At 46.1% G+C, this 17,088-nt stretch overlaps 1 protein-coding gene across 1 annotated transcript in view; it reads right to left on the bottom strand.

Moving 5' to 3' along the window:
• LOC106586293 (Krueppel-like factor 7) overlaps nucleotides 1-16,589 on the bottom strand; it is a 68,317-nt gene extending 51,728 nt beyond the window's left edge. The window contains exon 1 of the mRNA XM_014173427.3: nucleotides 16,070-16,589. Coding sequence (XP_014028902.3) covers nucleotides 16,070-16,171 — 102 coding nt within the window. The 5' untranslated portion in view covers nucleotides 16,172-16,589. The remainder of the gene's footprint in view (nucleotides 1-16,069) is intronic.
• Between the last annotated feature and the right edge of the window lie 499 nt (nucleotides 16,590-17,088).

Raw genomic sequence — 17,088 nt, 5'->3', positions numbered from 1 at the left:
CCCTCCCAACCCCATGAGCTGTTGAATAAACATGAGACTTCTCTCTCTATCTCTCTCTCTATGCAGAAATGCCCTTCAGTTCTTTGTCTCTCCCACTCTCTCAGCTCTCTAAGACACCTCTGAAGCTCAGCTTAGAGCTGTTTAAAAACAACAAGGACACCATTATCTATTATTTATGAGTAGCAACGCTAACGCTCGCCTGCTCTTTATGTACATGGTGCTCAGGTGTGGAATACAGAGTGGTGGATTCTGTTAAACTACATAAAGCATACCCGAGGAGAGGGAGAGGGAGGTAGTGTGGGGGTATGAGAGAGAGGCAGAGCACCAATGAGGATTCTGGAACGAAAGGGAGAGTAATGCCGTGACTTTCCTTGGTTTCCCCAAATGGCACTCACTGGGTGTGGATTGTTTTCTATTTCTTTGTGTGAGTTTGTGAGTTGTGTGTGAGTTTGTGAGTTGGGTGTATGTGAGTTTGTGAGTTGGATGTATGTGTGTGTATGTGAGTTTGTGAGTTTGTGAGTTGGGTGTACTGTGTGTGTGTGTGTGTGTGTGTGTGTGTGTGTGTGTGTGTGTGTGTGTGTGTGTGTGTGGTGTGTGTGTGTGTGTGTGTGTGTGTGTGTGTAGTTTGTGAGTTGGGTGTACTGTATGTGTGTGTGAGTTTGTGAGTTGGGTGTGGTGAGTTTGTGAGTTGGGTGTGTGTGAGTTTGTGAGTTGAGTGTATGTGTGTGTGAGTTTGTGAGTTGGGTGTATGTGTGTGTGAGTTTGTGGGTTGGGTGTATGTGTGTGAGTTTGTGAGTTGGGTGTATGTGTGTGTGAGTTTGTGAGTTGGGTGTACTGTATGTGTGTATGAGTTTGTGAGTTGGGTGTGTGGGAGTTTGTGAGTTGGGTGTATGTGTGTGTGAGTTTGTGGGTTGGGTGTATGTGTGTGAGTTTGTGAGTTGGGTGCATGTGTGTGAGTTTGTGAGACAGCGAAGAAAAGGTGTGTGCGTGTGTGTGTCTGCCAGTGTGTAGGAAGGAAAAATGACTGGCTCCTCTGTGGTTGTTAATCAAAGCCTTGAGTGGAGCAGCAGAGCAACCTCTCTCTCCATGGACTGAGGAGAGACACACAGCACAGCCTCATGCATAAAGATGTAGCTGCCGCCGTGCTCATCTTTCTCGCTTTCCTCTCTCTTTCACTTCCTCTCTCTCTCTCTCCATCCTTGTCTCTCTCTCTCTCGACTCCTCACACCCACTCTCCTCCATTCCCCCTCTCCGTCTCCTCTCCTCCTCTCAATGAGCCCAGAGGGCTGACAGTCACTTGAGAAGCTCCCAGACAAATGAACCACCCTCATCTCCAACATCACCTCTCCCCTCATCCCTCTCTACTCTCCTCCTCCTCACCCTGCTCTCCCACTCTCTCTCCATCTGAGGCTGTGAAAACCTCTTGATCTCCCATCAGTGTGCAGACGTCCATATGCAATCATATGTAGAGGGCACAGTGTACCTGCTACTCCCTGAGTTATAACAGCTCACAGTGTGTGTGTGTGTGTGTGTGTGTGTGTGTGTGTGTGTGTGTGTGTGTGTGTGTGTGTGTGTGTGTGTGTGTGTGTGTGTGTGTGTGTGTGTGTGTGTGTGTGTGTGCGCGTGTGTGTGTGTGCCGGTGTATGAGTCACGTTATGTGTGTGTAGGTGTGTGTGTGTCAAGTGTGCATGCGAGCATGTGTGTCTGTAGTGTGTGTGGAAGTCTGTGTTCTCTCCCAGTGAGCAGCAGGCTGTAGACCTGGACTGTCCTTGGTCCTGTATGTGTGATGTCATGTCAGGTGTAGATACTGTGTAGCTTCACATCTACTACAGTTACACTGTATACCTCAACACCTTTAGCTCCATTTTGCTGTTCCAAGGAGGGCTAGGGTCCATTCTACTTCAATTCAGTCGATCGCAGGGTCAGGGTTGATTCCACTTGCATTCAGGATTTGAAATTCCAACTCAATGAAAACATTAAATGCTGTAGATGTCACTTTCAATTCTTGTATTGCTGTTGACTGAATTGAAAAATGAATTGACCTCAACCCTGGCTAAACCCTGTTTTTTAAAGTCACTTTGCACCTACAGAGTGAAGTAGTTTCAACACCACAACATTGTGTTGTTTGCCCTTAAACAAAACCTCAGCAGTCAGCCAGCCATTACCGTAGCTTCCTGGCAGTGATGCTGGCTGCGTCCCAAATGTCACCTTATCCCCTAAATGGTGCACTACTTCTGACCAGAGCTCTATGGGCCCTGGTCAAAAGTAGTGCAGTAGATAGGAATAGCGACCATTTGGGCCGATACCGCTGTCCTCGCAGCCCTACCCTAACAGAGGTTCCAGCCGGGCTCACGTGGCTTGTTTGGATTGCAAATTGATCTGTGTGCTCTCTCTCCTTCTCCAATGTGCTAATGATTAAATATGGCCCCTGTATAGCCCCTGAGCCTGACACATACAGTACAGTACAGGCCAGGGCTAGCCTCCCTCTCACCCCTGCACCGTTTGGGAAGTTTAATGACCTTCCCTGTCTAGTCTGTCACCGAACAAAATAGATTTCAGACGCAAAAGTAGAACTGTTTGGAACCATCAGATCCATATACAACCCTATATGTAGAGATAGCAGAGTGAAGCAACCATCCAAACATCCATTTGATATAAAGAAAGGTAAATCCCCTCTAAAGTGTGTAATCTAATCCTCCAGAGCAAGCAGCGAGCTCTCCAATCCGTCACCTCTATACGGCACACCATTCACCCTTGAAGATCAAGCCTATAGCTTTACACACTAAGCTGTGGCTCTGGGAGACCAGAGTCAGACTACCCATCTACATCAAGTTCATTTGTTTCATTTTCCGAGAGCCAGTGTACTTATTGTGCTGTTTCATAACTAATATACGCTCCGTTCTTAGCGAATGGCTCATTCAGTCTGTCTGCGTCCCAAATGGCCGGCCCTGGTCCAAAGTAGTGCACTATGTAGGGAATAGGGTGCCATCTGGGACGGAACCTGGGTCTGTGGGCTGGGCTAACCTGCCTGCTGAATTATGTGCTCTCATGAGCTTGTCTGATTTGAATGGTTTCTGATTAAGAAGCCAATATGAATTAACTCAAAGGGAAAAGGAAATGAGAGAACATGAATACATTGATAACAATAACTAATAATAACTAATTAGCTGTTGGAGGATATATCTCCACTCTATGAGAATTGATTTTAATCGGTCTTACTGAGTACTTCTCATTTTAATGCAGAGTATTGTTTGTTTTACAATTTCCTTTCTCTCTGTCTGTCTGTCTCTCTCTCTCTCTCTCTCACTCGTTGTCTATTCAGCTAAAAAGTCTTCAAACAGATTTTATGGTGTGACTGTCACATTTCATAGCGCCGGTATAGTGGTGGGGTCAGGTGAGATGTGCGATCTAACCAGCGCAACATGAACTTAACCACACACACACAGCGGTGCTTCAGTAAAAAGGGTCCCCACTTCAAAGGGAAACCTGCCTCTCTCCCCCAGAACATGAAAGGGCCTATTCCCTCCCTCAGACTGGAGCCTAATTGCAGTCAGCTGCTGATGGTGTGTTGGCTGTGTTTTGCTGAGAGAGATGGGTGTGTGTTTGTGGATGATGGGTGGATCCATCCAGGCTTAGGATGAGTCCAGAATGGCACTAGATGTCCAATATACAGTAGTGCACTACTTTTGGGCTTTGGTCATAGGGCCCTGATCAAATGTAGTTCACTATAAAGGGAATAGGGTGCCATTAAGGATGCACACCTAGTATGCACACCTAGTATGCACACCCAATACAGAAACGCCCAGCCAGCACAAAAAGCCATTACACCACAGAAGGATTCCACAGGGCCAAAGTGTACTGTGTGAAAGCGTACCTCACACCCACATGTACCCAGTTCATTTTATGTCCCAAATGGCACCCTTTTAGGATGCAACCACTGAGTCATCCCTCGTCACAGGAAGTGAGGAGATCCCCTATGGCCGTGTGTGTGTGTGTGTGTGTGTGTGTGTGTGTGTGTGTGTGTGTGTGTGTGTGTGTGTGTGTGTGTGTCTGTAATAATGCTGATCTCTTTTATAGGGAAACAGCAGGGGAGAGGTGCTTGCTCACACAGGAAATGTGCAGTACAATAGGCCTGGCTTTATGGCATTATTATGGTATTACACAGCTCCCTGCCAGCCCCAGCTGATAACAACAACAAGCTAGGGGGGTTGATAGAAGGATGACTCAATAGTGTCTGCCCTACCCTACCCTGCCCATCCCTGGCTGGGCCCACATGGTAAAGCCTGGCATTGCTCAACAACTCCATATAAATGCAACAGCCCAACAAGCTGAGAAGGAATCAATTGTAAGGTTCTTTAATCAGATCAGAAGTGGCCAATATAACTCCTGTCTGTTTGGGGCTGGGCCATAAAGTGCATCAGTGATAGATAATAATAATGCATAGCATGTTTATAGTGCTTTCTTTAAACCCAGAGATGCTGACCAGTCAGTAATTTGACTGGAATCAGTCTGTGGGAATAGAGGTGGTGGTATTACTGTAGTTCTGTCTGTGTAGGTTAAGTTGAGTAATGCAGACCTTAATTCACCCCCCACAGACACTGTGACATGTGAATTACAGGGCACTGATGATGACTCAGTGACAGCTGGGTTGTTGCGGTAATATTCCACAGAGGAGCGCTGAGCTCCGCCCTCAACTTCTGACCACTTATCAGCAGTGCAGTAATGAGAGAGCTCTTTTTCAAAGAGGCATTATCATGTTTTAAAATGAGATGGAACTTGTCTGACTGGTTTCGTGGTAAACTAGCCTCCTGCCTGGTCCTCAGACAGCTACTCAGTGGAGTGGGGAGTGGAGTGGAGTGTGGAGTTTGAGTGTGGAACTGTTGATTGAGCCATAAGAGTGCAGTTTCACAGTGAAGAGAAGAGTAGTAGAGGAAGTACGCTAAGTGGTTACAACAGGGGGGAAAAGCAGTGCGCATGTGTGTGTGTGTGTGTGTGTGTGTGTGTGTGTGTGTGTGTGTGTGTGTGTGTGTGTGTGTGTGTGTGTGTGTGTGTGTGTGTGTGTGTGTGTGTGTGTGTGTGTGTGTGTGTGTGTGTGAATGCATCGTTGCATGTCTAACCCCTTCACACACAGCTGTGGAAATATAAAAACGTATCAAAACAGAACCAAAACACAGCACAATATGGCTCCAGCACTTAAGCAATCCAGGTGTTTCCACTCTCTCTCTCCCCGCCGCCGTCCCTATTGCTAGGGGATTCCACGGGCTTCCCGCCCCACCTCCCCCTGCCTCTCCCTGGGCTCCTTAGCACAGCAAGCCAGCCTCCTGTGATCATAATCCTGCAGCTTTCCCCGGAGCGATCCCCCGTCAGAGATCAGGGGGCTGGTTGGGAATGGGATGTGATGTTATGGGGGCCCCCTCTTCCCCTCTTCCTCCCCTCTTCCTTCCCCTCTTCCCTCTCCAGTGCTTAGCCTCTCTGCTGTGAGAAACCAGCTGCACTCCACTGTGGATTACATAACTGTAAGTGTAGTTCTGGCAGACATAGCCCAGAGGAAAGGAGAGGAGAGGAAGGGAGAGGAGGGGACGGGAGGAGGGAAGGAGAGCTCAACACATCACAGACTGGACCGGACAGGCAGGCAGGCAGGGACGGCAATAAAAGCTGAAATTTAAAGCAGGCTGCTCACATAGTTCACTGTTCACAGGGATGCTGGGAGGTAGTAGTGGGGGGAAGGATTCTGGGGGGCTGGGGGTGGTGAGTGGGGTTCAAATAGGCCTCCGATACACATACGTAGTCCAAATCCATCTGAATCCATTTTGAATGGTATTGTGCTTTCTCTACTCCATTACCCTCCCTCTCTCACTCTCCCCTCTACCACTGCCACTGTTCTGAGAGTTACTGGGCTGTGAAATGTGAAAAACTGCTGCGGCGAATATGCATGCATAGCAATTCATTATCTTGTCAAACTTGGCTTCCCCAGGCGGCCGGGCCGGGCTCAAATCCCTGTGTTAGGGAAGAGAGAGTCAGGCATGCTGCACCGGCTGTGGCTCTGGCTGTGCTGTGGATGGCTGGCTGGCTGCCTGCAGCCTTTACTCTGGAGGACAGAATTGGGGGAGAATAAGGGGGAGGAGGACCAGTTCACAAAGCTGCTGGGATCTGGTCTGTAGGTCAACCAGCTGCCTGGGAGAGAGAGGGCAGAGAGGAGGGAGAGGGATGGAGGGAGAGGGCAGAGAGGAGGGAGAGGAGGGAGAGGGATGGAGGGAGAGGGCAGAGAGGAGGGAGAGGAATGAAGAGAGAGGGCAGAGAGGAGGGAGAGGAATGGAGGGAGAGGGCAGAGAGGAGGGAGAGGAATGGAGAGAGAGGGCAAAGAGGAGTGAGAGGGCAGAGAGGAGGGAGAGGAATGAAGAGAGAGGGCAGAGAGGAGGGAGAGGGATAGAGGGAGAGGGCAGAGAGGAGGGAGAGGAATTGAGAGAGAGGGCAAAGAGGAGGGAGAGGGATGGAGGGAGAGGGCAGAGAGGAGGGAGAGGGATGGAGGGAGAGGGCAGAAAGGAGGGAGAGGGATGAGGGAGAGGGCAGAGAGGAGGGAGAGGAATGGAGAGAGAGGGCAGAGAGGAGGGAGAGGAATGGAGAAAGAAGGCAGAGAGGAGGGAGAGGGCAGAGAGGAGGGAGAGGAATGGAGAGAGAAGGCAGAGAGGAGGGAGAGGGCAGAGAGGAGGGAGAGGAATGGAGAGAGAAGGCAGAGAGGAGGGAGAGGGATAGAGGGAGAGGAGGGAGATGGATGGAGAGAGAGGGCAGAGGAGGGAGAGGAATGGAGAGAGAGGAGAGAGAGGGCAGAGAGGAGGGAGAGGAATGGAGAGGGAGGGCAAAGAGGAGGGAGAGGGAGGAGAGAGGAGGGAGAGGGATGGAGAGAGAGGGCAGAGAGGAGGGAGAGGAATGGAGAGAGAGGGCAGAGAGGAATGGAGAGAGAGGGCAGAGAGGAGAGAGAGGAATGAAGAGAGAGGGCAGAGGAGGGAGAGGGATGGAGAGAGAGGGCAGAGAGGAGGGAGAGGGATGGAGAGAGAGGAGAGAGAGGGCAGAGAGGAGGGAGAGGGATGGAGAGAGAGGGCAGAGGAGGGAGAGGAATGGAGAGAGAGGAGAGAGAGGGCAGAGAGGAGGGAGAGGAATAGAGAGAGAGGGCAAAGAGGAGGGAGAGGGATGGAGAGAGGGCAGAGAGGAGGGAGAGGGATGAAGAGAGAGGGCAGAGGAGGGAGAGGAATGGAGAGAGAGGGCAGACGAGGGAGAGGAATGGAGAGAGAAGAGAGAGAGGGCAGAGAGGAGGGAGAGGAATGGAGAGAGAGGGCAAAGAGGAGGGAGAGGGATAGAGGGAGAGGGCAGATGGGAGGGAGAGGGAGGGAGAGAGGACAGAGAGGAGGGAGAGGGATAGAGAGAGAGAGAGAGAGAGAGAGAGAGAGAGAGAGAGAGAGAGGAGGGGGAGAGGGAGGGAGGGAGATGGCAGCGAGGAGGGAGAGCGATAGAGAGAGAGGGCAGAGAGGGGGGGGAAGGGATGGAGAGAGAGGGCAGGGGGGGCAAAAGGCAGGCAGAATGGAGGGAGGGCAGAGGTAGGATAGGGATGGAGGCAGAACACTAATGTACTTGTCCTCTTGCTCAGTTGTGCACCAGGGCCTCCCACTCCTCTTTCTATTCTGGTTAGAGCCAGTATGCACTGTTCTGTGAAGGGAGTAGTACACAGCGTTGTACAAGATCTTCAGTTTCTTGGCAATTTCTTGCATGGAATAGCCTTCATTTCTCAGAACAGGAATAGACAGGAGTTTCAGGAGAATAGTTATTTGTTTCTGGCCATTTTGAGCCTGTAATTGAACCCACAAATGCTGATGCTCCAGATACTCAACAAGTCTAAAGAAGACCAGTTTTATTGCTTCTTTAATCAGGACAACAGTTTTCAGCTCTTTTAAAATGATAAACTTGGATTAGCTAACACAACATGCCATTGGAACACAGGAGTGATAGTTGCTGATAATGGGCCTCTGTACGCCTATGTAGATATTCCATAAAATGTTTCCAGCTACAATAGTCATTTACAACATTAACAATGTCTACACTGTATTTCTGATCAATTTGATGTTATTTTAATGGAAAAAATGTGCTTTTCTTTCCAGAAACAAAGACATTTCTAAGTTACCCCAAACTTTTGAACAGTAGTGTATATTTTTTATTTAACTAGGCAAGTCCATTAAGAACAAATTCTCATTTACAATGACAGCCTACACCGGCCAAACCTGGACAACGCTGGGCCAATTGTGCTCCACCGTGTGCGACTCCCAACCACGGCCGGTTGTGAAACAGCCTGGATTTGAACCAGGGTGTCTGTAGTGACGCCTCAACCACTGAGATGCAGTGCCTTAGACCGCTGCGCCACTCAGGACTCCCCTTGTACTAGGGAATTGGGGGCTTACAATACCAAGACCGGCTTGTCACACTTTCACGTCATTATAAAGAGTTATTTATGATTATTTGGGGTACATTTACTAATCTTTTCCCTCAATTTCTCAGGCCAAACCTGTATTTCTGCCACTGCTCAAAGGGTTTTACTCACAGTGCAGGACTAGCTACACATGTAGGATCTTGATTTGACCAGTTTCTCACAGCAGGAAAATAGTCCTGCAGCAACAGGAAATGTGAATTATTGTGTGTATTATAATTAATGGACATTTTTGTAGGCCTTGATACATTTTTAGTTAGGGCAAATCAAGTCTAAAATGTTGAAGTGGAAATTGAAGACTTTAGAAGTCTTTTTAAACGTAGAATACACTAGCTACAAGTTTGCGTTCCTGCTGTGAAGGACATTTCCTACAACAACAGGGTGATCAAAGTAAGATTCTATATCTGTATTTGCATTTCAATCGAACACATACGGCCTGTGATCTAAAAATACGTCCCAGTGAAAACAAATAAATTAAAGAGCATGCTTCAAACTCCTGAAGGTACTGAAATAGAAGCTCTGAAAACAAATCAATTAGAGAGCATGCTTCAAACTCCTGAAGGTAATGAAATAGAAACTCTGAAAACAAATCAATTAGACAGCATGCTTCAAACTCCTGAAGGTACTGAAATAGAAGCTCTGAAAACAAATCAATTAGACAGCATGCTTCAAACTCCTGAAGGTAATGAAATAGAAGCTCTGAAAACAAATCAATTAAAGAGCATGCTTCAAACTCCTGAAGGTACTGAAATAGAAGCTCTGAAAACAAATCAATTAGACAGCATGCTTCAAACTCCTGAAGGTACTGAAATAGAAGCTCTGAAAACAAATCAATTAGACAGCATGCTTCAAACTCCTGAAGGTAATGAAATAGAAACTCTGAAAACAAATCAATTAGAGAGCATGCTTCAAACTCCTGAAGGTACTGAAATAGAAGCTCTGAAAACAAAAAGGAGGAGATAAAAAAGAACGCTGCAGCCCAAAATGTGAGAGACGGGACTGCAAGGCATGGTGGAGAGAGGGAGAGGGAGAGAGGCACAGGGTGACCCATTTTCACTGCAGCCCACAAATATATGGGTGCTGTCTGAGAAGGAGAGGACACTTACCGCCTGAGTGGCAAAGAAAAACAGACAGACACAGACACTGACAAACAACCAGACTTACAGCCAGCCAGACAAACAGACAGACACTCATACAGACTGAGAGCCAGACGGATAGACAGACACACAGCCAGCCATCCAGCCAGTCAGACAGACAGACAGGCAGACAAACACAAACAGACATCATGCCTCCCCCTCTCTCTAACTCTCTCTCTCTCTCTGTCTCCACACTGTCTCAGGTGAGGCTGGTTAATTGGACGAGGTGTCTCACCTGGTTTTAATGGTGTTGTTTACTTCTCCTCCTGTCTCAATCCCCAGGCAGACCCACCTGCTCTCCAACCTGCTCTCTGCCCTCCCCTTCCCATCACAACCTACTCTGCAGCCAAAGACAAAGATGTGTGCGTGTGTGTGTGTGTGGTTGGTTAGTGGAGGGAGACGGAGACAACAGGGACCCTCTTGGTGCACAAACATACGCTCTTTAAATTAACCCCCCTCACGGGTCACTGCTGAAATAATCCCTCCCTTTCTACAGAGGACGAACAGAAGAGCGATGATTACAGTGGGCCGCTCTCTCTCTCTGGTCTCCTCTTTCTATTTCTCCAGTCCCCTCTCCCCCCCTCTCTCTCCCCCTCTCCCTTTCTTTCCCGTCCCTTCTCTCTCTTCCCCCCCTCTTTCTCTCCAGTCCCCTCTCTTTCCAGCCACCCCTCTCTCTTTTACCTCTGTCTCCTGGTGACAGTGAGAGATAGTGTCTTTGTTCAAGCCAGGTGAGAGAGACAGCAGCCCAGCCAGCAGCAGTGTGTTGTCTCCACAGGGACTCAGAAGAGAGAGAGGAGAGAGGGAGCCCCATCTTCAGCCTCAGCCCTGGCCCCAGCCTAAGAGCACTGAAACTCAATTCACCCATATCATATCCATTAAGGCCTGATTCATGCTCTGCTCACCGGGGGCCTGCAACGGCCATCCATCTTGTCTCCGGTAGGAGCAAGGGAGGGAGGGAAGGGTGCCTGTCGTTTACCTTCTCCTGCCTGCCTGGCAGATCTAGGGCCACGCTAGACAGAGTAGACGTTATCCTATCCTATCAAGACATCCTACTGCACCAGTAAAAATATTAGGCAGTTTTAACGGCGTCGAGCAGAGTACGCCGGTCACACTAGAAAAAACTATTTTATCCACCTGTCCACCCAGGCAGGACAAGGATTTTATCAACTCTCACTCATTTGCTTTCCCCCCTCCTTTCCTCTCTCGCTCATACCATTAAATAGGACTTTTATGGTTTGTCCTTCCAAGTGATGTTTTTTCTCTCTGGCTCTGTTTCAAATGGCACAATATTCCCTACATAGTGCACTACTTATGGGTCTGGTCAAAAGTAATACATTTTATAGGGAATATAGTGCCATTTGGGAGCAGCCTCTCTCTCTCTGGCTGCTGGCGGTGGCCTAGTCGCTCCATTTCCTCTGGACAACAATGAGTAAACACATCTAGCAGAAAAGCGGTCGACCGGGTCAGAGCCACCCAACCCCCCCCCCAACCATCTCTTTATTTACTTTTCCTCTCTCTCTATTCATCTTACTCTACAAACGTAGGATCTTAATTTGATCACTCTTTTGTTGCTGAGAATTTTCCTGCACAGCAAGAAATGCAAACTTGTAGTGTATTCAAAGTTCAAAAAGGCTTCTAACATTTGTAGTTTCCACTTTAAAATGTCAGACTTGAAAGAAAAATGTATCAACCCCATACAAAAATAATATATGTAATAATTCACATTTCCTGTTGTTGCAGGATTATTTTCCTGCTGTAGCAAATTGGCACAAATGAAGATCCTACATATGTAATCCTCTCTCTATTTCTCTCTTTTCTATTCCTTTCTTTCTTCTCCTCTCACTCTACATTCTGAAAAATTACTCAGGTGGTTAGAAAATTATACTTATAACTGTAAAAATATAATTATTTTTACAGCTAAAAACATGTGTTGTCATCTTTACTTGAATATAATGAGTTTTTTTACTCAACTTCACTTGTTCAACCAAGCCACCCCCCAATGAATTCAACATAAGATAAATGCATAATCTAAACAACTATTTGTGTGTAAAAACAACTACAAGAAAAAATGGGTTTAACTTACACAATTTTCATATCTCCTTTCAACTTAAGAATTTTAAATTCTTCCAACAACTTGCCATGTGGCTCAGTTTCAGAGGATTGTGGGTAATTTTTTAATGTATTTTTTTACAATACTTTTACACAATGTTGTATGCATGTTTGAAGAATAAAAAGCACATTTCTATATTAGTATCAAACAGTTTGTTATGCTATGAGGTGTAATGGATCATGATGAACGGATATCAAAATCGTTGTTCAAATTGACGTTCAATGACGAGACCATCCATTCTCATTCTCACCATTAGTAAGATCACACGTGCCACTCTTGACAAATGCAAATACATCAAGCTACAATGCTTGCAGCTTTACCTCCAGTTAGTGCTAGTGTAGTGAGCACTGCACTCAACAATTCCTGCTTAAGTGGATAATAATGTCAAGAGATTAAATACATAAAGCCATGTTTAACACCAAAACACGATTAATGAAAGTAACTAATCAGAAGGATTAGGTACATCTAATGAACAATAACAGTTCATGTTTTAATGCTGAACTTAATATGTTAGTGTTTGTGAAACACTAAAAGTTAAGTATATTATAAGTCAAAATACATCATATTGGAAATATGTAGAACTAGCACAATATTTTTTACTGAGTATTCCTCTCTCTCTTTGGGCATGGTTCTGCAGTCTAATGGAAGAAAGACTTGGAGCAGGTCACTGCTAGGTTTGGAGAAGGCTACAGTAGGTGTCTGGCTACGTGTCTGGGCTCCCTGTACTGTTCCTGCAGACCCCTGGTGCTCACAAACCTATCAGGAGGCCGGCCTGGCAGCCATTACTAACAACATGGCACCATGCTGTCGGAGCCAGCTAGGCAAACACACATGACACACAGATGACAAACACACTTTACCATGGACATATACAGTTTACATACACTTAGGTTGGAGTCATTAAAACTCATTTTTCAACCACTCCACAAATGTCTTGTTAACAAACTAGAGTTTTGGCAGATCAGTTAGGACATCTACTTTGTGCATGACACAAGTAATTTTTCCAACAATTGTTTACAGACAATTCACTGTATCACAATTCCAGTGGGTCAGAAGTTTACATACACTAAGTTGACTTTGCCTTTAAAAAGCTTGGAAAATTCCAGAAAATGATGTCATGGCTTTAGAAGCTTCTGATAGGCAAATTGACATCATTTGAGTCAATTGGAGGTGTACCTGTGGATGTATTTCAAGGCCTACCTTCAAACTCAGTGCCTCTGCTTGACATCATGGGAAAATCAAAAGAAATCAGCCAAGACCTCAGAAAACGATTGTAGACCTCCACAAGTCTGGTTCATCCTTGGGAGAAATTTCCAAACGCCTGAAAGTACCACGTTCATCTGTACAAACAATAGTATGCAAGTATAAACACCATGGGACCACGCTGCTGTCATACCGCTCAGGAAGGAGACACGTTCTGTCTCCTAGAGATTAACATACTTTGGTGTGAAAAGTGCAAATCAATCCCAGAACAACAGCAAAGGACCTTGTGAAGATGCGGAGGAAACAGGTACAATAGTATCTATATCCACAGTAAAACGAGTCCTATATCGACATAACCTGAAAGGCCACTGCTTCAAAACCACCATTAAAAAAAGCCAGACTACGGTTTGCAACTGCACATGGGGACAAAGATCGTACTTTTTGGAGAAATGTCCTTTGGTCTGATGAAACAAAAATAGAACTGTTTGACCATAATGACCATTGTTATGTTTGGAGGAAAAAGGAGGAGGCTTGCAAGCCGGAGAACACCATCCCAACCGTGAAGCACAGGGGTGGCAGCATCATGTTGTGGTGGTGCTTTGCTACAGGAGGGACTGGTGCACTTCACAAAATAGATGGCATTATGAGGGAGGAAAATTATGTGGATATACTGAGGCAACATCTCAAGACATCAGTCAGGAAGTTAAAGCTTGGTCGCAAATGGGTCTTCAAAATGGACAATGACCCCAAGCATACTTCCAAAGTTGTGGCAAAATGGTTTAAGGACAACAAAGTCAAGGTATTGGAGTGGCCATCACGAAGCCCTGACCTCAATCCTATAGAAAATTTGTGGGCAGAACTGAAAAAACGTGTGCGAGCAAGGAGGCCTACAAACTTGACTCAATTACACCAGTTCTGTCAGGAGGAGTGGGCCAAAATTCACCCAACTTATTGTGGGAAGCTAGTGGAAGGCTACCCAAAACGTTTGACCCAAGTCAAACAATTTAAAGGCAATGCTTCCAAATACTAATTGAGTGTATGTAAACTTCTGACCCACTGGGAATGTGATGAAAGAAATAAAAACTGAAATAAATAATTCTCTCTACTATTATTCTGACATTTCACATTCTTAAAATAAATTGGTGATCCTAACTGACCTGAGACAGGGAATTTTTACTAGGATTAATTGTCAGGAATTGTGAAAAATTGAGTTTAAATGTATTTGGCTAAGGTGTATGTAAACTTCCGACTTCAACTGTATGATGTGCAACAGCATTGTGACAAAAAGGCAATGGTCCCTGTGTTTGTCAAGGCTGTTAATTGACACAAAAAGTGAGTAGGTTATGTAAGACAACAAAGAGGGGGAATGATTGAGAGACAGCCAGGAAAGATAGATGGAGCAGACCCCTCTGTCTGTCTGACAGCAAGCAGCCAATTACTGCTGAAAGTGGCGGGATGGGCCCTGCCAGACCACAGCTTTCCATTAGCACATGCCAGCCAACCGTGTGTGTGTGTTTTGTGTGTGTGTGTGCAAGAGAGAGAGGGAGAGAGGCTGTGTGAGGGGGGCTCAGGGGTTATGCTGGATCCTTTTCACGCTCACACACCAGCGATTAATAACCAGCCGATCTATTCCTGCAGTTGAGCACATGGAATGGCAATGAGTTGGGGGAGACAACCAGTCAGCCCGAGCCCAGCCGGTAAGTGCAGCCGTGCGCACAGCAGCGTGGACCTCTAGTGCAGACTCATAAGCGCTCATCTCACCACGCGCACCGAATAAGTAACACTGGCTGAGCACTCAAAAGCACACCAGTTTCCATCTTTAAAAAAATATTATTCTATGAAATGACACACCTATTACTATATCACAACCACCCCTTTCCTATAAACTGGTAGCATCATTCGACAAAATGGAATAGTCAAGTCGTGAATCAGTGTCAGTAGTATTTGGTGATAGCGTTGGCACGGGTGACTGCTTGGCCATGTGCATGCCCTGTGTGCTCACTGTGCCAGTGACTTCGTTCTAATAAACGAGTGGTTAGCCTATGTTGAGCGCGACATGTCACAACGCCACAGAGACAAATACAGGTGGATCTTCTTTTACGTCTATCCAGCAACATCACAGGCTTCACTCGGCACATTGGTGTGATTGGATGTGTAGTTTTGTTCCAACCCAAAAGCCCCGTGCTTTTTGTATAGGCTACTATTACACGCGCACACGCACGCGCGCGCACACACACACACACACACACACACACACAAACACAATTCCCCCCATGCAGTCTAGCTGCTAATCTTCCTTACGCACATATTCTCGCGGCTCAGTGGTGATAATATATTATGGATCACTATAGGGAGTCGGTTCTCGTACCAACCCGCTGAAAACACCAAGTAATCTAACAGATGCGGATGCATTATTTAAGAACAAGTCTCTTGTTATTAGTCAAGTGTTCATCTTCGATGCCCAAATTGCCCTGCGCTTTCCCAAATCGCATCTGACAGACGTGTAATTAGTGTATGTGTGCCACGAGCTCTCTCTCTCTCTCTCAGGTTGGTTTCCATTATTTATGAATAAAACAAATAGAACGGCTGACAGACGGCCGTATCGATCCGCGCTCTGCATTCTCTAATCAATAGCCTACACTAAAAACGACGGCAATTAGAAAACATCACAATGTTATTAAAACAGTGTCTTGTGCTTAAAACCAAATTATAGCACTATTTACTATGTAAATAACAAGAAGAATGCAGACTTGTCTGCAACAAGCCATTGCTTGTCATTCATTGCAGAATAACACTATCACAATCGGCAAGCGAGATGCAATCAAGAGCCGTCAGAATAACAGAGCACAGCCAGACAAAGTAGATAGTATATTAGGGGCTTGGAAAATAGCGTACTTTAGTGGAATGATGGACACAGAGGCGTCCATAGCAGTCTTATCCACACTATATTGCATGCGGATGTGATCAAGTTGAAATTGTTTTCGTGACAGGCAGCATGCGCTGGTATGGCATGTAAGCGCCGCGCGCGACTCGACAGCTCTCTATCTCCGGAGCGTAACCACAGCGTATAAGTGATGATTTACAAATACTAAGCTACTACAGTAAAAGTAAAGACAGTTATACAGTGAAGAAAAAGCAGTAAGTCACCTGCTGCCAGTTCTCCTCCAGCGAAGGCATCGCAGAGAAATAGCCAGTGTCATGCACGAGTTGGAGTTCCTGAAAAATACTGTAATTCGCCAACACGTCCATGTTGATGCGCGATTTGAAAACAATTTACTTTGATCCACTGGAGAAAAAAAACCCTACTTGTGTATGGTAGGTCTAAGGGGTTAACAAAAAAATGTTATTCAGATACTCCGCGTGCGTCTGTCCGTGCACCAGAAAGTATAGCTCTATATGCCACTGGAACCAAATAATACGTACAATAACCACTATAAAGAAATATGAAAATAATAGTTGAATACTGTGTCACTGAATTGCAATCCTTTTTCTCTGGTGCTAACTATCAGGTCTTCAGTCCAGGAGTGGGATGCCAACTCGGTGACTTGAAACGTCCATCTATTTCCGCATTACCAGATTGCAATCTTCGCTCTATAAATTCCAGGTTGCTTTTTCCCCTGGCTGCCGTGGCTTCAGCAGGCGACTAGCTCGGGCTAGCTGTCTAGTGAGCGGATCGAGCCAAGGGACTCGAAGGGGGGAGTGGTTTGTTGTCAATCAATTCCGTGCGTGACCATGTAAGGTAAATAGGGTTGACGGACCTCACTGGCGTCCAATTAAGGCGGCGCTAAAATAGGTAAAAAGGAGGAGTTAGAACGAATGGCGAGCCGGTATTGGCTCTGTGTAGCTGTCAGTCTGGCCAAACATGGCAGTGAAAGGTGAGCTATTTTTAGATGTCTATATAAATGCAGCAGCATTTTTCCTTCACTCAGTTGAAGTCCGTGGCCGAAGAGGAAGCACATGCGAACCTTTCAGACGTCAAAATACCTCATTTTAAACACATTTAAATATTCCTAAAGCATGTTTTCAGTGTAGCCTAATGAATTACATTTTTTTTTCTTCGAAATATTCATCTTAAAAGACGGTTTTAGTGGAAGATACGTTCGGACATAAGACCAACAGGGACTTTGAGGTTGTGATGTAACAGCTTTCCCAACACGACGCCGCTC

This window comes from Salmo salar, chromosome 25, assembly GCF_965601325.2.
Source record: "Salmo salar chromosome 25, fSalSal1, whole genome shotgun sequence".
Lineage (NCBI taxonomy): Eukaryota > Metazoa > Chordata > Actinopteri > Salmoniformes > Salmonidae > Salmo > Salmo salar.
This window is presented reverse-complemented; position numbering and strand designations above follow the sequence as displayed.